This window comes from Belonocnema kinseyi, chromosome 5 (genome assembly GCF_010883055.1).
Source record: "Belonocnema kinseyi isolate 2016_QV_RU_SX_M_011 chromosome 5, B_treatae_v1, whole genome shotgun sequence".
Taxonomy (NCBI): domain Eukaryota; kingdom Metazoa; phylum Arthropoda; class Insecta; order Hymenoptera; family Cynipidae; genus Belonocnema; species Belonocnema kinseyi.
This window is the reverse complement of record NC_046661.1, coordinates 83,156,848-83,180,914: the sequence shown is the minus strand read 5'-3', so window position 1 is coordinate 83,180,914 and position 24,067 is coordinate 83,156,848. Positions and strand designations below refer to the sequence as shown.

The following is a 24,067-nucleotide window of genomic DNA, read 5'->3' as shown; positions in this document are numbered from 1 at the left end:
CATAATCAATTACCGTTCCCCTTTCACTTCCTGAGCGTGTATATTCTCCTTTTTCATCCCCTTCTATATTCCCGTTTAAGATATACCATCCCAACTCCTCCAGGCTCTTTAACAACTTTTTTCCCTCCCCATTTAGTACCTTATCTTTGGATCTTCTTCCTTTCTCTTCTCCCCATTCCGTTCCTCCTCTGTCTCCTTTTCTCGCATTGAAATCACCACCTATTATCATCCTAATATCTTCTTTATTTTCTTCAATCATTTCTTTAATCTCCTCTGCTTTTTCCTGCATATCACCGTTCACATAAATCCCCACTACCTTCCACTTCTCTCCTCCTATCATAGCCTCTTCTACTATTACTCCTTCTTTTTGTTCATTCCTGTCTTTTTTATCTTTCCCTGTTATACATTCATTCCTTACTCCCATCACCATTCCTCCCATTGCCCTGCCCTTTTTATTCTTCCTCTTTGCATTTTGCACTTGCCATTTGTAACCTGTTAAGTTATAAACATTAAAAATTGAATGATTACAATTTTTACAAACCAAACACGTTTTAAATTATTAGTTAAATTATTTAAATTTTAAGTCGTATCAAATCAATAAATTGTTAAATTGTCATTCACGCATAAAAATTCATCGTTTTAATTTACAAATAATTTTTTTTTCTAATAGAACAATTAAAAAATTTCCAGTTTTGAATATTTAATTTATTGCTAAATATTAAAAAATTGTTATTTTTATGTAAAATATTTCAAATTGAATATGTTAAAAATATAATATTTTAGGCAAAAACAACATTTGAATAGGATTTGAAATTGAATAAAGGCATTTAATTTTTATTCCATTAGTTTAAAATTATTTGAAAATGGATTACAAATGAAATAAAATAGTTTAATTTTGAACAAATTATGAATCGTCTCGTCGAATCAATTATTGTTTAATTTTTAATACTCGAAATAATTACCGTTTTCAACTTAAAACGCTTTTTATACAAAAACTTCAATTTTAAATGTTTTTAATTTTTAACTTTTTAATTCTTCGAAACTTTATTTTAAAATTCTTCAAATTGAATAATTTCACGAATTCAAAAGTTAACAATTGAATTTAGTATTTTAAAAAAGTTAAATTCGAAGATATTTCAAGTGATTAGACAGATTTTTAGGCCGAAAATTGGTACAATGAAAAATTCTTTTTTCTTTTAGATTCACCAAAAATTTATCGGCAGATAAAATAAATTTTAGTACATTTAAGGGAGAAGGAGAGCTGACAAATTTAGAGCTTGATGAAATCGTTTTAACAGACTTGTTAGAATTACCATCATGGTTAAGATTAACCAGCGCTTGGTGCAACAAAGTCACTTTTCGAATACAATGGACGAAGCTGAAAAGTGTTCCTATATTTCTGGTAAGAAATTAACCAAATCTAATTTTTATTTCAGAAAACTTGAATTTTAATCGCAAGCAGTCATTAAAGTTTGTGACCTATTTCGAAATTTTTTACCTTTTTATGGAAATTTGTCATTATTTTTACTTTTTCTTTTATTGAGAAAGTAAAATTTTATTTACAATTTTAATTTATAAAACCTTGTGTGACCATATCCATTTTAATTCAGTTCAATTTTATACAAAGTTTTGAATATTCAAATTTTATAATTATTTTTTTATTTAAACTAATAGAGACATTTCATTCTCCTTTGTGCATCTTATAAAACTTTCGTGTTTTTTTTTCTCTAAATCGGGGGAAAAATTATAAAATTTAATTCTAAATGTTTTTTAATATTATTGATAAAATATAGAATGGCAATTCTAAGTGATTTCTTAATATAGGGAAATTATTCTAGAAATTATTATATTAAGAAAAAATTTATTTGAAAGAATTTTAAAAAATTAGGAACTTTTTAATAATTTTAGGTTTTATTTTACAAAATTAATTTTAGGTTTTTGAAGATTTAAACATGTGTTTGAAAAAAAGAAAGATTTTAGAACATTTTTATACATTTTGTAGAATTTTAAACAATTTTAGGAAAACAAAATTTTAAAGGGTTTCATGAAAATCAAAGAAAATTGTAAGATTTCTGATTAAATTTCAAATGATTTAAAACATATAAAATAATTTCCCAACATTTCGAAACAGAATGTAGAAGATTATAAAGCCAAAATTTTCAACTTTTGAATGTTTCAAAATTTTAGAAATAATTTGAATAAGTTTAAGAAATATTTAGAAAAGTTTTAAAAAGATTTTAAAATAATTATAAGTTTGTTAAGATTAAAAAAAATGTAAATAAAATGCAGATTCTTGAAAATTTTTCAAACAATTGAAGATTTTAAATTTAAAAAATAATCTGAAAAATTTGAAGGCAATTTTTTCAATTTTGTATATTTTTTTAAAAGTTAAGGGAAAAATTCGAAAAAAATTTTACGTTATTTACTAGGTACTGAAAAGTACTGAAAAGATTGAAAAAGGAATTTTCTTAAGATTCATGGAAAAATTCTAAACGATTTTTTATTTTGCACATAGAATTAGAATACAAAAAGATTTACAAAATATGGTAAAAAAGTGTGGAAGATTTTATAACAAAATATTTAAATTTTTTTAAATTTCGAGAAAATTCAAGAGATGTTTAGAAGTTTTCAAACGATTCACAAATAATTAAAAACTTTTAAAGATTACAAAGAAACAATAAATTTAAATTTCGAATGAAAGAAGTTTTAAAAGTTTCAAGAGAATGGACAGATTTTCTTTAGATTCTTAAGAAAAAAATATGATTTTTCATTTTTATAAATTAATTTTAAGAGAATATTTAAAAAGATTTGAAAACATTTCAAAATATTTCCAAAATTATAAAAAAAGAACATGAAATTAAATTTAATTTAATTTTGCAGAATTTTTAAAAAGTTTTATGAAAAATTTGAAAATTAATTAGAAGATTTGCAAGTTCAGAAAAGATTCAAATAGAAATTTTATTAAGATTCATGGGCAAATTCTAAATTATTTTTTATTTTGAAAAATATCAAGAACATTTTTTTTAGAAATTTCAAAACATTAAAATGATTTCCTAATATTTAGAAAAAGAGTCAAGAAAATTTTAAAGCAAAATGTTACAATTTATACTAAATTTAATTTATAATTATAATTTATAATTTAATTTATACTAAATTTTGTTTGTAATTTGAAAAGATTCTGAAATCATTTTAACCCAATTTAGAAAACGATATTTAGGAATTGAAGAGGTTCGAAAGAGATGAAAAATATTTTAAAACTTGAAAAGAATTTCAGAAATGTATAAAATATTTTTAAATTATTTGCAAACTTCTAAAATTTCTAAATATCTTCTAAACTGACTCGAATTTTTTTCTAATATTTTGCAAAATCCTCTATAATAAAAAAAATGTCTTCAAAATTTTCTAGATTCTTTTTCGACACATCTGCAATCTTCAAAAATCTTTTTGAATTTTCTCAAGAATAACGGAAAATTATATTTATATAACTTTAAAAGCAAATTAATAATTTTTTTTATCTCGAATTTAGGTGTTCGAAAACTTTTAACAAATAAAAAGTGATTCAAAATGTTCGTGTTCAAAATGATTTTTTTCAGGCAATTGAAATAATACTTCTAATACATTATTTATAATAATCTACGTCATTAGCTGTAGGAGATTAACAAATAAAAATATGTTAATAAGCATTAATTCTCATGTTAATTTAATTTATTTTACTTCTTTTTTTATTATTTTTGAACAAAATAATAAAAAAATAAATGAAAATCTTTCAGAGTTTGGATGAAGTTCACATAGAAGTCGAAACGGTTGAGGATTTGAGAAGCATGTCGACTCCACAAGGATTGTCATCTTATGCTGGACCTGCAAAATATTCTTTTATTCATAAAGTAATCGATGGAATAACCGTCGCTGTTAATACCGTTTCCGTAACATTCAAAAGCCCAGCATTTATTGCCTCAGTTCAGGTAAAATATATAAATAATTTTTTTTGAAAACTGAAACCAAGTCTAAGTGAAAATTGAATGCTAATTGCATTTGTTATAATTATATTTCTTTGAGACAAAATAGTTTCTACATAGAATTACATTTTTTTTCCTACTCAAAAGATTTTATACAAAAAATATTGAAACCCATCAAATAAATATTTTCTACTCAAAGTAGACGCTTTATTTAATGAAATAATTATTCCTTTTATTTAAATATTGTTATAAATCCAGTTGAAATATTGAGGCTTCAGAATTAATCTTTTTGGGTTCAAAATTCGACTATTTTGTTGAAAATTTAATTTGGTTCACAAGTCAATTTTTTCAGTAAAAAATTCAACTATTGGTTGAAAGTTAAACTATTTTAATAAAAATTAATTTTATTGGTTGATAACGTAACGAAAAATAATTTTTGTTTGGTTTTAAAATTCGTCTTTTTTAGGTTTAAATTCAAATGCTTTCATTTTTTTGCTTGAAAGTTTAACTTTTCTTTTAAAATTCGTTTTTTTTGTTGTTAGAAAATTAATTTTTTAGCTGTAAATTTAAAATTATTCCATTTTTTCTTGAATATTATTTATATTTAAATTTAACTATTTGCTTTGAAAAAAAGTGTTGGGTAATAATTTCAACATTTTGTGGAAAAATTAAATTATTTTGTTCAAAATTCAACTATTTTGTTGCAAAATAAATTTTTTAAATAAAAAATTCAACTATTAGTTGAAAGTTGAACTACTTTTTGCTAAAAATGCATTTTATTGTTTGAAAATTTATCGAAAATTCATTTTTGTTTTGTTATAAAATTACATTTCTAACTGAAAATTTACGTATGCCATTTTTATTGAAAATATAACTATTTGGCTTAAAACTGATAGTTCATATTTCAAGATGCAATAAAAACTTCGACGAAAAATGGAATAATTAAATTTGTAGTTAAAAAAATTAATTTTCATTTAAGAAAACCTAATTTTTAATCAAGGAAATGAAATTTCAAACGAAAAGTTTAATTCTCTAAGAAAAAAAAAATAATTTCTAACAAAATACATTAATTTTCAATGTAAAATTCTATATTGCTACAAAAAAAGACAGTTTTCAAATAAAAAAGATAAATTTTCAATAAAAAATAACCAATTTTCAACAAAAGAAATAAAACTTCAACCAAAAAGATTAATTTTCTACAAAAAAGAATACTTTTTACCAAAATACATGAATTTTCAATCAAAAAGTTTATATTGCCACAAAAAATAGAAATTTTTAACAAAATAGATGAATTTTCAAATAAAAAAGATAAATTTGTATCTTTTCATCAAAAAATAGAATAGTTTTATTTTAAGTCAGAGAAATAAGTTTTTAACCAAATAAAATAAATTTAATTTTAAATGTAAAAAAAAAGTAATTTTCAACCATGGAAATTAAATTTCAACCGAAAAGATTAATTTTCTACCAAAAAAAAAATAATTCTTAACAAAATCATGAATTTTCAATCAAAGAGGTTATATTGTTATAAAAAAATTTGTTTTTCAACAAAATAGCTAAATTTCTCAATGAAAAAAAATATAACAAAACATGTAATAGTTTAATTTTAGGTTAGAGAAATAATTTTTTCTTATCAAATAAAATAAATTTTCAACCAAATAGTTACATTTTCAACGAAGCAAATAAACTTTCTACCCAAAATATTAAATTTTCTTCAACGAAAAAATTGTCGGCAAAAAATTTAGTTGAAAAAATTAATTTTCAATAAAAAAATCATTTTCAACCAAAGAAACATTATTTTTTATTTATAAAAAATTATTTTTTTACGAAAAAAGAATCATTTTTAATAAAATACATGAATTTCCATACAATTAATATTTGAATTTGCCACTGAAGAAGATTAATGTTCAAACAAATATGATTTAGTTAAAAAAAATTTTGAATTACAAAAAAACAACTAATTTTCAACTATAGAAATAAAATTTCAACCAAAAAGGTTAATTTTTTACCAAAAAATAATTTTTTTTAACAATATTATAAATTTTGAAACAAAAAGGTTATATTGCTACAAAAAGGAGAATTTTTAAACAAAATAGTAGAATTTCCCAGTGAAAAAGATAAATTTGCAACAAAAAATTAAATTTCCAACCAAATAGTGAAATTTTCAACAAAAACAAATAAATTTTCATAAAAAAAAAGGTTCGGCAAAAAACTTGGTTGAAAAAATTAATTTTCAAAAAAACAAGTAATTTTCAACCGAAGAAACATTAATTTTTATTACAAAAGATTATTATCTAACAAAGAAGAATAATTAAAAAAAAAAAACATGAATTGTGAACGAAATTTTTTAATTTTTAATTGTATTTTTGACCTGATAGTTGAATATTGAATCAAATGTTGAGTTTTCAACCGAAGAAGATTAATGTTTAAATAAATATGTTACAGTTAAATTTTTAGTTAAAAAACTAATTTTCATTTTAAAAGGATACTAATTTTGAATCCAAAAATTAATTTTTTTACTAAAAAACATCAATTTTTAATCAAATACATGAATTTTCAAACAAGTTATAGTTCAATTTTCAACTGAAAAAGATTAATGTTCAAAAAAATATGATATAGTTAAATATTTATTTGAAAAATTAATTTTCAATAAAAAAAAAGTAATTTTCAACCAAAGAAACATTAATTTTTATTACAAAAGATTATTATCTACCAAAGAAGAATAATTTAAAAAAAAACATGAATTGTGAACCAAATTTTTTAATTTTTAATTGTATTTTTGACCTGATAGTTGAAAATTGAATCAAAAGCTAAGTTTTCAACCGAAGAAGATTAATGTTTAAATAAATATGTTACAGTTAAATTTTTAGTTAAAAAACTAATTTTCATTTAAAAAAAAAATATTAATTTTCAACTATAGAAATGGAATTTTAACCAAAAAATAATATTTTAAATAAAATTATGAATTTTAAATCATGAAGGTTATATTGCTACAATAAAAATACTTTTTAACAAAATAGTAGAATTTCCTAATGGAAAAGATAAATTTTCAACAAAAAATAGAATAGTTTAATATCGGGTTAGAGAAATAATTTTTTTTACCAAATAAACTATATTTTCAACCAAGCAAATAAATTTCCACCAACAAAAAAGGTTCGGTAAAAAATTTAGTTGGAAAAATTAATTTTCAAAAAAACAAGTAATTTTCAACCGAAGAAACATTAATTTTTATTACAAAAAATTATTTTCTATCTAAAAAGAACTTAAAAAAAACATGAATCGTCAAACAAATATTTTAATTTTTAATTGTATTTTCGACCTCATAGTTCAGTATTGAACCAAATAGTCGAGTTTTAAATCGAAGAAGATTAATGTTTAAGACATTTTACAGTTAAACTTGTAGTTAAAAAACTAATTTTCATTTTAAAAAGATACTAATTTGGAATCCAAAGATTAATTTTTTACCAAAAAAGATCTATTTTTAATCAAATACGTGAATTTTAAAATAAATAGTTGAATTTTCAACTGAAGAAGTTTAATGTTCAAATAAATATGATATAGTTTAATTTTTATTTGAAAAATTAATTTTCAATTTAAAAAAAATCTAACTTTCTACTATAGAAATGAAATTGCAACCAAAAAGATGAATTTTCTACGAAAAACATTAATTCTGAACAAAAGCATGAATTCTAAATCAAAAAGGTTACATTGCTACAAAAAAAGAAAAATTTTCAAAAAAATAGTTGAATTTGTCAATGAATAAGATAAATTCTCAACAAAAAATATAATAGTTTAATTTAAGATTAGAGGAATCATTTTTTTTGTACCAAATAAAATAAATTTTCAACCAAAAAGTTAAATTTTCTAGCAACAAGATTAAATGTCCATCAACAAAAAAGGTTCGGTACAAAATTTGGTTGGAAAAATTAATTTTCAATTGAAAAAAAAAGAAAAAACTAATTTTCAACTATAGAAATGAAATTTCAACCAGAAAGACTAATTTTTAACAAAAAATTAATACTTTTAATAAAATTATGAATTTTCAATCAAAAAGGTAATATTGCTACAAAAAAAGACTGTTTTTTAACAAAATAGTAGAATTTCCCAATGAAAAAAATAAATTTTCAACAAATTAAATTCAATTTTCAACCAGAAATTTAAATTTTCAACCAAGCAAATAAATTTCCACCAACAGAAAAGGTTCGGCAAAAAATTTAGTTGGGAAAATTAATTTTCAATAAAAAGACAACTTATTTTCTACCAAAGAAACATTAATTTGTATTAGAAAAAATTATTTTCTATCTAAAAAGAATACTTAAAAAAACATGAATTGTCAAACAAATTATAAAAAGGTACTAATTTTGAATCCAAAGAATAATTTTTTACGAAAAAAGATCAATTTTCAACAAAATACATGAATTTTTAAATAAGTAGTTGAATTTTCAACTGAAGAAGTTTAATGTTCAAACAGACATGATATAGTTAAATTTTCATTTAAAAAATTAATTTTCAATTTAAAAAAAAAATAATTTTGAACCTAAGAGATTAATTTTCTACCTGTAAAGATCAATTTTTAATCAAATACATGAATTCTACACCAAATAGTTGAATTTTCAACTGAAGAAGATAAATGTTCAACCAAACTTGGAATAGTTAAATTTTCAGTTAGAAAAATATATTTTTTCGATTTTGACAAAATAGTTGAATTTTGAACAAAGCAAAAAAAACACAGAAAAGTGCAACTAAAATGATGAATTGTTAACAAAAAAAAAATGAATTTTTAACAAGTCAGTTCAAGTTATGTTAAAGAAACCGTTTCTATAATTGAAAAGAAATATTTTTCTACATCTTATTTCAATTTTATTTGATAAATGATCGAGAGATGGCAGAAAATTAGAATGAAAAGAAATCCCATTAGCATTAAACTTTCATTTAAAGTTGATTCAACCGCATCGTGAGCAGGAAATAAAAAAAATTCTTTTTCCCAGATGACACGTATAATGGTGGAATCAAAATCTCCGACTTGGCAGCGTTGCGATTTGAGAATGACGAGAGTAAAAGATCCGGATAGGGGTCAGTTGCTCATTTTTAAGGAACTTGAATGGCAAACTGTGCGAATTGAGGCTCGGAGCACCAAAGATAAAGATCTTACGCCGCTTCGTTTGCTCACAAATCAAGCGAGATGTAGAATTACGATTAAGAAACGACTCTGTGGTTTGTAATCCAATCTAAATTTATTTCCTCAATTTATTTAAGGGTCATTCTAAAATTTATTTAAAAAAAAACGAACTGTTTCTTATGAATTAAGAAAATATTTTAACTTTCGACTGAGAATTTTCGAATTTTCGAAAAAAAGATGAATTTAGAACAAAAACTTTAATAGTTGATATTTCAATCAAGAAAAGATTTTCATTTTAAATAAAAAATATTTTTTAGTTAACAAAGAAAATCAAATTCATCCCAAGTGTCAAATATTCAACTAAGTAAATTAATTTTCTACTAAAAAAATTCGAATTCTCAACAAAATATATAAATTATTAAACAAAAGTGGAATTTTCAAGCTAAAAGGATGAGATTTTTGCAAAACAGTTAAATTTGTAATAAAATATTTTCATTTCCATCTGCAAAAAAGTGAATTTTCAATCAAATAGTTTAATTTTAAATTAAAAAATTAGGGCCCAATTAAAAAAAGAAAGGTTTAACCGAATATTTAAGTTTTTAATCAAAAAGATTTATCTTCTGTCAAAAAATACGATATTTAAACCAGTTGAATTTCTAAGGTAAAAAAATCCTTTTTTTAAAACAAGAATGGAATATTAAATTTCCAATAAGAAAAATATTCTACAAAACAGTTGAATTTTCTGCCAAATTTTTGAATTTTTAAGAAAGAAAGTAAATTTTTAAGCTAAAAGGACGAGATTTCAACAAAACAGTTGAATTTTCAATCAAATAATTACGTTTTTAACCACAAAAATAAATCTTTAACCAAAAAGAGAATTTTTTAAATCAAAAACATAGAATTTTCACAAAAATTTCAACCAAATAGTTGAAATTTTAATTTAAAAAGATAAATTTTTTAACAAAACATGGAATAGTTTAATTTTCATTGAAAACATTATTTTTTAATAAAAAAAACTTCTACAAAATAGCTGAAGTTTCTGCCAAAAAGTTGAATTTTTAACCCGAAAATATGAATGTTCAACAAGAAAGTTAATTTTCAATAAAAAATTTAAAAAAAAAATAGTTTTCAACCTAAAACAGAATTTTAAAACAAAATACAGGAATTTTGAACCAGATAGATGAACTTTCAATTAAGAAAATTAGTTTTCTACAAAAAAAATTTTTTTCAACAAAATACTTAAATTTTTAAACAAATAGTGGAATTGTTAAGCCAAACGGACGAGCTTTCTACAAAAATGTTGAATTTTCAATAAAATAATTACATTTTCAACCACAAAATAAATGTTCAGCCAAGAAAATTAATTTTCTGCTAAAAATAAAATTAATTTTCAACAAAATGTATAAATTTCTAACCAAAAAGTTGAAATTTCAAGCAAGGAAATTAATTTGTTTAAAGGAAAAAGATGAATTTTTTACAAAGTACATACATTTCTAACCAAATAGATTAATTTTCAACTAAAAAGATTAATTTTCTAGAAAAAAAAAGAATTCTCAATAAAATATATAAATTTTTTACCAAATGGTTGCATTTTCAAACAAGAATATTAATGTCTTAAATTAAATTAAATTTTTATTTTTTAACATTAAAATAGAAATTTCAACAAAATACATAAGTTTCTAACCAAATAGTGGAGTCTTTAACCAAGTAGATTAATTTTTTTTCAAAGAAGACGAATTTTCAACAAATTACATAAATTTTGAATCAAATCATAAAATTTTCAAACCAAAAACGCGAGCATTCTATAAAGCAGTTGTATTTTTCTGCTAAATAGTTTAAATTTCTACCAAATTTTTTAATTTGTAAGACAAAAGGACGAATTTTTTTATATAAAACAATACAATTGTTAATAAAAAAATATGAATTTTGAACAAAAAACTTTATTTTCAGACAAATAGTTAAATTTTCAGTGAAAAGTGTTAATTTGTAGCTTAAAAAAGCGAATTTTCAAGAAAGTATTTTAATTTTTAACGAAATAGATTATATTTTTACTAAAATTATGAATCTTCGACCAAAAAAATGAATTTTTAAGAAAGTAGTTTAAATTTCAATCAAGGAGTTGAATTTCAACATAAAAAAAAAATAAATTTTAAATAAAAAAATATAATATTTGTAATTTGAACAATACAAGATATTTATTTTTAAATAAAAATTAATTTAATTTTTCCAAAAAAGATTATTTTTCATCCAAACAATTGAAAATTAAAAAGTAACATTTTTAAATAAGAATGATCATCAAGCTTCGCAGTTTTCCACAATTCAAGGTTATGTTAGCGTTTTACACCAGAAATGGGCATTTTGAATCTGAAATTATTAGATTGTGAAGATGAAAATTTTTTCAAAAATTTACCTTTTTGGTTTTTTAAAAATGTTTTTTACACAAAAATCATTAGATTTCAAAGATTTATCATTTTTTAAAACAATTTTAGGTTATGCTAGCGTTTTACAATGAAAATTGGCATTTTAAAACCAAAATCATTTAAATTTGAATATGATTTAAATTCTTTTAACAATTTTCGATTATTTTAGTGCTTTTTGTCGGAAATTTGTATTTAAAAAATATATTTCTTAAAAGAAGATCACATATTTAACCATTTTAGGTTATGTTAGCGTTTTACACATTTTTAATAAAACATTACTAGATTTCGAAGATGAAATTTTTTTTCAAAAATTCGCGTTTTTCGTTTTTTTAAACGGTTTTGAAACAAAAATCATTGAATTTCAAAGGTTCATCATTTTTTTAAAACAATTTTAGGTTACGCTAGCGTTTCACAATGAAAATTGGCATGTTAAAACCAAAATCATTTAAATTTGAATATGATTTAAATGCTTTTAACAATTTTCGATGATGTCAATGTTTTTTTTTCGGAAATTTATTTAAAAAATATATATTTTTTAAAGAAGGTCACATATTTAACCATTTTAGGTTACGTTAGAGTTTTAAGCCCGAAACGAGTATTTTGAATTGAGAAATTATTAGATTTCGAAGATGAAAATTTTTTCAAAAATTTACGTTTTTGGTTTTTTGACGTTTTTGAAACAAAAATCATTAGATTTCAAAGGTTCATCATCTTTTTTTAAACAATTTTAGGTTACGTTAGCGTTTTACAATAAAAATTGGCATTTTAAAACAAAAATCATTTAAATTTAAATAATATTTAGATTCTTTTAACAATTTTCTATTATTTTTTTGCTTTTTGTCGGAAATTAGTATTTAAAAAATATGTATTTAAAAGAAAATTCAAATGTTCCTCATGAACATTTTTTCAAAAATTTATGTTTTTGGTTTCTTTTTAAACGTTTTTTAAACAACAATCGTTATATTTCAAAGTTTCATATTTTTTAAAACAATTTTAGGTTAGTTTAGTATTTTACAATAAAAATTGGCATTTTGAAACAAAAAAATTATAATTTTAATAATATTTAGGTCCTTTTAACAATTTTCGATTATGTTAGTGTTTTTTCTCGGAAATTGGTAAAAAGAAAATCAAGAAAGATTCACATGTTTAAACAATTTAAGGTTATGTTAGCTTTTTGCACCAAAATTGTATTTTTTATGCAAAAATTATTACTTTGTTTGAACAAGATTCAGAATATTAAAATTTTCTTATTTATTTTAGTTATATTTGATTTTTTATTAATTATTAGATTTCGAAGATGATTTTTTTTTAAATTTACGTTTTTGGTTTTTGGACGTTTTTGAAATAAAAATCATTAGATTTCAAAGGTTTATAATTTTTTAAAACAATTTTAGGTTTCTTTAGTGTTTTACAATAAAAATCGGCAAATAAAAAAAATATATAATAATTTGAATAATATTTAATAATTGGATTTATAATTCATCAATATTTTTAAATATTTAACTGATAAATTATGAATAATTTATAATATAAATAATATTTTATAATAAATTGTAATTATTAATCATATTTAGTGTTTTTTATCGGAAATTTGTATTTTTAATGCGAAAGAAAGATTCCAAAAAAGATTCACAAATTTTTAGAATTTAAGATTTCCAGTTATATTAACATTTTTTAGAAGCGATCGGTTATTTTAAAATAAAAATCATTAGATTTCGAGAAAGATTTACAATTCTGAACACTTTTCTCTTATTTATGTTCTTTTTCAGAAATTATTGTTATTTTTAATAAAAAAAAATATTAGAATTCAAAGAATATTTACAATTTTCAATAACTTCAGTTTCTGTTCGTGTTTCACCTGTCATTTTTAATTTTAGATAGAGAATCATTAGTCCTAAATTCCTTAATTTTTGTTTGAAATAATAAAATTTATCAGCTTATTCGTAATTTTTTAATAATTTTAGATTACGTTGAAATTGTACATAATTATTTTTGATTTTCAAACAGAAATTATTATAATTTGAACATAATTTATGATCAAATATTGAAAATATTGTTTTTGCTTTTATTTTCTATTGTGCTAGATAATAGGTACTATGAAGGAAGTAAATTTTGTATAAATATTTATTAATTTTAAAGATAAAAAATATATACGCGCGCGCTCAGCGCGCGTTTTTGTTTTCTAGTGTAGTAAAAATTTATTTTCTTTCCACAATAACTTTCTCTTTATGAACTTTATATTTTTCTTTAGATTGTTTTGTGATGGGATCGAGGCTAGTGATCATTTTAGACGATCTACTTTGGGTGCTGACCGACTCTCAATTAAAGGCTGCCCTCCACTTTATAGATTCCCTCGGAGGTTTAATCGAAAAGGCGACGATTCTGGAAAGAAAGACAAAAGCTGCTCGGAAGCTAGAGGTAAATTTAAATTCTAATGAAATTAAACTAAAGTTCTTTTCTGCCCAAAGAGATGAATTTTCCTGTAAAATTAGACGAGTTTTCCAAATTTAGTTAAATATTTAACTAAATCATACAATTTTTTCGCAGATAGTTGCATTTTTAACAAAAAGTTTACCTTTCAAATGAATTTATAACAGCATAGTTAAATTTTCTTTAAAAAAATATGTAAAATAGTGAAAATTTCCAAAAATAATTAGTTTTTCAACAAGATAATTGGATTTCTAACCATTTTCAGCATACCAAGATGTTTTTTTAATCAAATTTTTAAATTGTCACGACAGAGAGACCAATTTTTTTTTTTTTTTTAGAAAACACCTTTTTTACCCAACATTTTTTTCTAGCCAAAAAGACAAATTTTTAACAAAATATATGTATTTTCTACCAAATAGTTGAATTTTCAACAAACAAGAATTATTCTCTACTAAAAAAAGACTTTTCAACAAAATACATGAATTTTCTACGAAATAGTTGCATTTTTAACTTAAATAATATACAGGATAAAGTTTTGACCAAAGATGGAATAGTTACATTTTCAGATAAAAACTCTGATATAAAAATAGCTTTGAATAAAAAAGCAACTAATTTTTAACCAAATTTTCCATTAAAACGATGAATTTTGGACGAAGAAGATTAATCTTAAAAAAATGACGAATTTCTAACTTATCTAATATAAACGATAAATTTTTTACCAAACATGGAATAGGTAAATTTTCAGATAAAAAAATAATTTTTAACAAAAAAAATGAATTTTCAACAAAGTTTAAAAATTGTCAACTAAAAAAATGAATTTTCGAGCAAAAAGATTACCAAAAAAGATTAATTTTCAGCAAAATACACGAATTTTTAACAACATTATTTAATTTTAAGTTTTTAAAAATATTTTGCAAAGATTACCAAAGATTTCACAAAAATATGAACGATTTCCCCAAGATTTAACAAATATTCAAAAAATTTCAAAAATATTATCAAATATTTTTTATATACTTCAAATATTTTTCTGAAATTTCCAAAGATTTCAAGATTTAAAAAATATATTCCTAGATTTAAAATATATCAGAAACATTTCGTAAAGATTTGGACAGAATTAAAAAATTTCAAGATTATTTTTAATATTTTGCAAAGATTTCAGAAAGATTTTAAAAATATTTTAATGATTTTAAAGATTTCTCATAGATTTCAATAATTTCACAAACAATATCAGATATTTCAAAAATATTTTTACTATTTCGCAAAGATTTCCAAAGATTTTAGAAATATTTTAATGATTTCTCAAACATTTAAAAGATTTTGCAAAGATTTCACTAATTTCACAAATAATATCAATATTAAATATTATTTAAGATTTAAATGATTTTCTAAAGATTTCGAAGATTTCTAATATTTCACAAAGATTTCAGATAGGCTTGAAACATTGAAATTATATCACAAAAAATCCAGATCGATTGCAAAGAGTGCACAAAGATTTCAATGATTTCCCAAAGATTTCTCAAAGAATTCAATAATTTCACAAACATCAAATGTTTCCGTAATATTTCAGAAAGATTACAAAGATTTTAAAGATTTCACAAATATATCAATAATTTCACAAATAACATCAGATATTTCAAAAATATTTTAAATATTTCGAAAAGATTTTATGAAGATTTTAAAGATTCAAAAAGACTTTAATGTTTTTAATAATTTTACAAAAATATAGATTTATATATATAAAAATATTTCAATTGTTTTGAAAAGATCTCAAAGATTTCACAAATATTACAATAATTTCACAAATAATATTAATATCAAATAATATCTAAGATTTCAATGATTTTCTAAGGATTTCAAAGATTTATAATTTTTCACAAAGATTTCAGATAGGCTTAAAAGATTGGACTTATTTCACACAAATTTTAGATCGATTTCAAAAAGTGCACAAAGATTTCAATGATTTCCCAAAGATTTTAACAATTTCTCAAACAATATCAGATATTTTAAAAATATTTTGAATATTTCGCAAACATTTCAAAAGATTTTAGAAAGATTTTACAAAGATTTTAATGATTTCCCAAAGATTTCACAAAGATTTCAATAATTCCACTAACAATATAACATATTTTAAAAATATTTTGCATATCTCGCAAAAATTTCAGAAGGATTTGAATGATTTCCCAAAGATTTTACAAAGATTTAAATAATTTCACCAACAATATCAGATATTTAAAAAATATTTTAAGTATTTCGCAAAGATTTCCAAAGATTTCAGAAAGATTTTACAAAGATTTTAATGATTTCCCAAATATTTTACAAAGATTTCAATAATTTCACAAATAATATCAGATATTTCAAAAATATTTGTAATATTTCGCGAAAATTTCGAAAGATTTTAGAAAGATTCAAATGATTTCTCAAACATTTCAAAGATTTCGCAAAGATTTAAATAATTTTCACAAATAATATCAATATCAAATAATATCTAAGATTTCAAAGGTTTTCTAAGGATTTCAAAGATTTCCAATTTTTCACAAAGATTTCAGATAGGCTTGAAAGATTGAAATTATTTCACAAAAATTTCAGATCGATTTCAAAAAGTGCACAAAGATTTGAATGATTTCCGAAAGATTTCACAAAGATTTCAATAATTTCACAAACCATGCAAGATATTTCAAAAATATTTTGCATATTTCGCAGAGAGTTCCAAAGATTTCAGAAAGATTTGAATGATTTTCCTAAGATTTCACAAAGATTTTAATAATGTCACAAACAATATAAGATATTTCAAAAATATTTTTAATATTTCGCAAAAATTTCTAAAGATTTCAGAAATAATTTTACAAAGATTTCCAAAGATTTCAGAAAGACTTTACAAAGATTTTAATGATTTCTCAAACATTTGAAAGATTTCAAAAAAATTTCAATAATTTCACAAATAATTTCCAAAATTTTAATGATCTTCGAAGACTTTCAAATATTTTCAGTGTTTCACAAAAATATCAGATAGGGTTAAAAGATTTAAATTATTTCACAAAACTGTTAGATCGTTTTCAAAAAGTGCACAAAGATTTGAATGATTTCCCAAAGATTTCAGAAAGATTTTAATAATTTCACAAACAATATCAGATATTAGACAAATATTTTAAGTATTTCGTAAAGATTTTGGAAAGATTTTACAAAGATTTTAATGATTTCTCAAACATTTCAAAGATTTCACAAAGATTTCAATAATTTCACAAATAATATCCAACATTTCAATGATTTTCTAAGACTTTCAAAGATTTTCAATTTTTTATAAAGATTTCAGATAGGCTTAAAAGATTTAAATTATTTCCCAAAAATTTCAGATCGATTTCAAAAAGTGCACAAAGATTTCAATGATTTTCCAAAGATTTCACAAAGATTTTAATAATTTCATAAACAATATCAGATATTTGAAATATTTCGCAAAGATTTCACAAAGATTTGAATTATTTCCCAAAAATTTCATAAAGATTTCAATAATTTCTCAAATAATATAAAAGATTTCAATGATTTTCTAAGGATTTCAAAGATTTCCAATATTTCACTAAGATCTCAGATAGGCTCAAAAGATATGGATAAATTCAGCAAAATTTCGGATAGATTTCAAAAAGTGAACAAAGATTCAAAATTATTTCCCAAGAATTTGACAAAGATTTCATAAGGATTTCATAAAAATTTCATAAAGATTTCAGGTAGATTTGTGAAAAGATTCAAACGATCTGATGAATTTAATCATTCGATTTCAGAGGGTTGCAAATCAATACTTTGATATATTTCAGGTTATTTTTAAAAATTCCAAGGAAATTGTCATGTACTTTTTAAAAAGGCCAAGGCATTTAAAATTATTTCAAAGGATTTACAAAATCTAGTGTATTTTTTAGAATTCCAAGAAATTGTCAAGAGCTTTAAAAAGTTTCAGCGAATTTCTAAGAATTTGAGATATTTTAGGGTATTTTTAATAAATCCAAGGAATTTGCAAGTGCTTTAAAAAGTTCAAAAGGATTTAAAATGATTTCCAAGTATTTTAAGTGTTGTATTATATTTTAGAAGATACCAAGGAATTTTTAATAGATTTCATAGAATATTTATGATTTTAGAATATTTAAAAAAATTCCTCTAATTTTCAAGAACTTTTTTTTTTAAGTTCCAAGGGATTTCAAAGGATTTGAAATATCTTTGGGTACTTTTTTAAAATTTCAATCATTCGAAAAAATTCCAAAGAATTTGAATAATTGTATCGTATTTTTAGGAAATTCAAGAAATTTTCAAGAGCTTTAAAAAGGTCAAGAGATTTAAAAAGACTTTAAATCATTTGAAAATTTGTATGAAATTTTAATTTGATTTCAGTAATTTAAAGGGAGTTTCCATGGATGGGGAACGATTTTACAGGACTTATATGGTATTAGAATATTTTAAAAGACTCCAAGAGACTTTATCAAATTTTCGAGCATTTCAGTGATTTTAAGGGGGTTTCACGGTATTTTATTCCCAAGGTATTTTAATAAATTTTCCCGGATTTCAGGAAATATTAATTAAATTAAAAAAATTCAGGGGATTTTATAAAATTTTCAAAGATTAGAAGAGATTTTCAAATATTTTTTGCAATTTATCCTGAATACTTTCAAATTTGTTGTAAATCTCGAATTTTTGCAATTCTTTTGAATTCTTCTAGATTCACTTAATTTTACTCGATTCACTGGATTTTTTAAAAATTCTTATTAGTTTTTTTTAATGTACCTGAAGTATTTAAAAGTCACCTTGAATTCTAAAGATTGAATCAATTGAATAATTTCAAACTTGTATTTTTTGAAATTAAATAATTTATAATTAAAAGCTTGAAAGTACTAAAAATAGAATAATTTTGATGCAACATAGTGTAGTATTTTGATCTTAAATTTATAATCGTATAATTTTAAATCGAAAACGTCAATTTAAGCGTTTTTTTATTCCGTTTTTGATCATTTGGATTGAAATTTATTTAAAAATGTTTAATTTATCAAATTTAAATCCAATAAATGATTTAACAATTTTATGTTCGAATTGTCTGAAATTAATTAATTTAAAATTTGAACGTTTTTGAATTGAATAATTTGATACTTTAGGCTCTTAAAATTAAATGATTTTGGAATAAAAATTTTGGTACGGTTAAAAATGGAAACTGTTCGAAATTGAATTCTTTAAAAACAAAACCTTTTGAAAATAAATAATTATAGGTTGAGAAAAAAAAAGTCTTAATAGTTAAAAGGTTTTAAATTTAAAAACTGAACATTTGTAAATAAAAGCATATATCTTAATAGAAAAATTTCAAATTCAAGAATACAATTTTGAAAATAGTTTGAAATATAAATCCTTGCAAATTAAACAGAATTTAAATAGAAAAGATTTGAGTTTTGAAAAGAAAATGAGAAAAATTCATTCGACTTGTCAGTTATGCCTTTAAAAGAAAAAAAATTTATTTATTTAATCCGAGACCTGCGTGATTTATATTATAAATTTATTATTTAAAAAAAAATCGTGCCATTATTTTTGTACTATTTTTCAAAATTTATGCCGCTATAGATGTTACTTTTTTTAAACTCAGAAGTGAGTTTTTGCCCTGTAATCTGTATTCAGTTCATTTATTATTAAATTTATTTAGTTTGTATTTTTTTTTATTTCACAGGGATTACCAGAACACCAAGCACAAGTTTCTCAACAGACGAGATCAAAAAGTGCGAGTCATACACCAATTTCAAAAATATTCACTAGATATGATGTCGTCGAGACATCTTATCATTTTCTTTCTCAGAGAATCGATTTGCATCTCTGCGATGATCCTGGAGGTAAAAATCTTCAACTTACAAAAAAATTTAACGATTAAGAAATTAAATTTGGATTTTACTATGAAATTCTTGAAAATTAAAAAACAAGAATCTAAGAATGAAATTTGGACAATGTTTCCATTCAAGTTAAAAAAAAACAATGAGGAAAGAGAAAAGAAATAAAAGACAACCTCAATATATTATTTATCATTTTTTCCTCGTCTTTTTATTTTAATTTTTAAACTTTATTAATGAAATTCTTGAAAATGAAAAAAAGATCTAACCATTAAGTTTGGGCAAAACACTTTTTTTTATTTTAATTAAAAAATTTAACCGTGAAATTCTTGGAAATTAAAAAAAAATTAACTTTTAAATTTTGAAAACACACTCTTTAATTCTTTAATGTCTTTATTCAAGTTAAAAAAAAATCAATATAAAAAAAGAGAAAAGAAAAAGAAGGCAACCTCCAAATCCCATTCCTTTTTTCTAGTATTTTTTTATTAAATTCTTGGGAATAAAAGAAAATTTAATGATCAAATTCACACAATATGCTCGTAAATGTCTTTATTTAAGTTAAAAAATAGATTCAAATTTTAAAAAGAGAATGGAAAAAAAACTCAACCTCCAAAAACCTTTTCTTCTTTTTTTCTCTGGCCTTTTTATTATTTTTTCATTTTAAAATTTAAGTGCAGTATTTATAGAAATAAAGAAAACTGCAACAATAAAATTTGAAAAAAAAAATACTTTCAAGTCTTAATTAAAGTTAATAGAAACAAAATAAATCTTATTTTTTTCTCTCATGATTTTTTATTTTTACTTTGAAAAACTACGACATTCTTGGAAATCAAAAAATCTAACAATTGTGGGCAACATTCTCTTAAATGCCTTAATTCAAGAAAAAAAAAATAAATGAAAGAAGAAAATTATACCCATCTTAAGTCAGAGGTTTTCTTTTTAAATAAAATGATAAATATTTAAAAATTCTATCTGAAACATTTCAGAAGATTAAAAAAATTGCCAAACAAAAATCGGGAAAATTGTGAGGCAATTTTCTATTTTTCTTTATTTTATGAAAAATTTGAATAGTTTTTAAATATTTAGAAATTTTGAAAAGATTTTAAGAAATATATAATTTCAAGATTTCAGAAAACTTCGCAGTATATGCAGACTTTTTGGAAATTAAAACAAAAAAGAGCTTTTTAAGCATTTTGAAAGTCTTCAAGCGAATGAGCAATGTTTCTCTAGATTCCTAAGCAAATTTCAAATGATTTTTTGTTTTAAAAAATTAATTTTAAGAGATGGTTTCGAAAGATTTCAAAATATTTCCCAAATTTTCAGAAAAAAATCTGGAAGATTTAAGGGCAATTATTATTTTTCTTTAAATTTTAGGAAAAATTCGAACAATTTTTTAAGATATTCAGAACTCTTAAAAAGATTGAAAAAAGTTTAATTTCAAGATTTCAAAAAATGTCACAAAAAATGTAGATTTTTGACAATTTGGAGAAATATGCTTTTCAAGAACTTTAAATGGTTTTCTGTGAACACAAAATTATCTCTAGATTCCTAGAAAAATTTACAATTGCAAGACAACATTGAAAATTTTTCAAAACATTTCAAAATATTTCCAGAAACTATAAAAAAAAAATCTAGAAGATTTTAAGGCAATTAAATGTTTTGTTTTTGTTTTAGAAAATATTCGAATAATTTTCAAAGATATTTAGAAGTTGTAAAAAGATTTTAAAAAAAGTTTAATTTCAAGATTTCAAAAAATTTAACAAAAAATTTAGATTTTTGAAAATTTGGAAAAATGAGCTTCAGAGAATTTTGAAAGTTTTTCTGAGAACACAGTATTTTTCTAGATTCCTAGGCGAATTTATAATGCTTTTTGTTTTGAACAACTAAGTTTAAGAGAATATCTAAAAAGATTTAAAAACATTTTCAAATATTTCAAAAAAAAAGAAAAAAAATCTGGAAGATCTTAAAGCAATTAAATTTTTTTTTAATTTAGGAAAAATTTGACTTATTTAAAAAGATATTTAGAAGTTCCGAAAAGACTAAAAATAATTAAATTTCAAGATTTAAAAAATTTCGCAAAAAATGTAGATTTTTGAAAATTTTTTAAAATCAACTTTTCTGGGACTTTAAAAGGTTTTCTGAGAATAAAAAATCATCTCTATATTCCGAGGGAAATTAAAAATTTTTTTTTGTTTTGAAAAATTAATTTTAAGACAAAATTTGAAAAGATTTCAAAGCATTTCAAAATACGTTTTTTGATAACTTTTAGGAAAAATTAGAATAATTTTTAAAGATATTTAGAAGTTGTAAAAATATTTTAAAAAAAGTTTAATTTCAAGATTTCAACAAATTTAACAAAAATTGTAGATTTTTGAAAATTTTGAAAGGTCTTCTGAGAATACATTTTTTTCTAGATTCCTTGGAAAATGTAAAATTATTTGTAATTTCGAAAAACTGATTTTAAGAAAATATTTAAAAGGATTTCAAAATATTTCCAAAATTATGAGAAACAATGTGGAAGATTTTAAGGTAATATTTTTTTTCTTCAATTTTTTGAAAAATTTAAATAATATAAAAAAATATTAGAAGTTTTGAAAAGATTAAAAAAAAAAATTTAATTTAAAATTTCGAAAAATATTGTAGTAAATGTACATTTTTTAAAATTTGGAAAAAAATAATTTTCAAGAATTTTGAAAGGTTTTAAGAAAATAAACAAAATTTTGCTAGATTCCAAGGGAAAAAAAAGATTTTAAAACATTTCGAAAGATTTTCAAAATGTTCAAAAAATAATCTGGAAGATTTTAGGGCAATGTTTGAATTTTTGATAATTTTTTATAAGTTTTAGGAAACATTTGATTAAACTTAAAATTTTTAAACTTTCCAAGATTTCCGTAAATTTATCAAATATTCTAAAATTTCCTCGAAACTTCTGAAAGATCTCAATATCTTTTAAGCTGATTCGAATTTCTTCTAATAATTCTTAAAATCCTATAAAATGAACAAATTTTGTTAAAATTTTTTTCGATTTGAAATTCTAGTTTTTTTTTTTAATTTTTAAAGAATTTCTTGGTTAAAATTTAATGTTTACAAAGGAGTTTTTACAAAGAAAATATTTTCTTTTAGCGGGCAGGTCTCTGCATCCGGATTTGATGGACGGAGGAGCTCTTCAAATTTCCTTGGTGAAATTTCAAATTGATTACTACCCTTATCATTTAGCGATTGCTGACAGAAAACATTGGGCTCTTTACAAAGAAAGTTCAACTCCACACAGTCAGTGGCTCCAGCAATCTTTAAATGCTTTTAGGGGAAAATTTATGGATCTCATCGATTCTGGAAGGACGCAACACTCGCCTTTAACTCGAACCCAAGGGAACGCAAGTGGTAAATAAATTATTTCTAAAAATTATTTATTTTTCAAGCCTCCGATTCACGCCACTTTTCAAAAACTCTCATGAATTTTCATCAAAAAGGTTGAATTTTTAACAAAATTGTTGAATTTTCAACAAAAAAGGAGAACTTTTTACCAAGAAGATTAATTTTCAACCTAAAAATATGACTTTTCAACAAAAGAAGATAAATATTCATCCATAAAGTTGAATTTTCGAATTAAAATTTTTCCACAGCAAATGGAACAGTTACATTTTCAGTTGAAAAGTTAAATTTCAAAGATAAACATCGAATTTTCATCAGTATAGTTATATTTTTAATAAAAAAATTAATTTTCGACTTAACAGATGAGAATCTTTAAATGAAATAGTTAAATTTTTACTTGAAAAATAAATTTTTAACAAAAAACAATGATTTTTGTACAAAATATTTGAATCTGCAAACTAAAAAGATGAATTTTTAACAACACACTTGACTTTTCTACCAAAAATGATACTTATTAAAAAAATTGCTTAATTTTCAAGAAAGTAGGTTTATTTTCGACCAAACACATGAATTTTCAACCAAATAGTTGAACTTTGAATTAAAAACAGAATTTTCAAATCATGAATGGAATAGTTGCCTTTTTATTTTAAAAAAAATCATCTTAAGTGATTAACTTTTTACAAGAAAAAACAACAATATTTAACAAAATACATGAATTATCAACCAAGTAGTTAAAATTTCAAGTAAACAAGATACATTTTTTATTAAAAAAAATTGAATATTACAATTTGTAGTTAGAAAAATTAATTTGCAACAAAAAAAAAAGAATTTTTAATCGAAAAGACGAATTTTTGAATACAAAAGATTAAATTAATGAATTAAATTAAAAAAATTAAATGGAACAATTGCTTTTTTATTTTAAAAAAGTAT

General features: G+C 21.7%; 1 protein-coding gene across 1 annotated transcript in view; it reads left to right on the top strand.

The window, feature by feature from the left end:
* Window positions 1-24,067, top strand: part of LOC117173747 (UHRF1-binding protein 1-like) — a 99,497-nt gene that overhangs the window by 7,850 nt on the left and 67,580 nt on the right. The window contains exons 2-7 of the mRNA XM_033362388.1: window positions 1,201-1,402; window positions 3,771-3,962; window positions 8,942-9,167; window positions 13,744-13,910; window positions 19,612-19,771; window positions 22,889-23,146. Of these exons, the coding sequence (XP_033218279.1) occupies window positions 1,201-1,402; window positions 3,771-3,962; window positions 8,942-9,167; window positions 13,744-13,910; window positions 19,612-19,771; window positions 22,889-23,146 (1,205 nt within the window). The remainder of the gene's footprint in view (window positions 1-1,200; window positions 1,403-3,770; window positions 3,963-8,941; window positions 9,168-13,743; window positions 13,911-19,611; window positions 19,772-22,888; window positions 23,147-24,067) is intronic.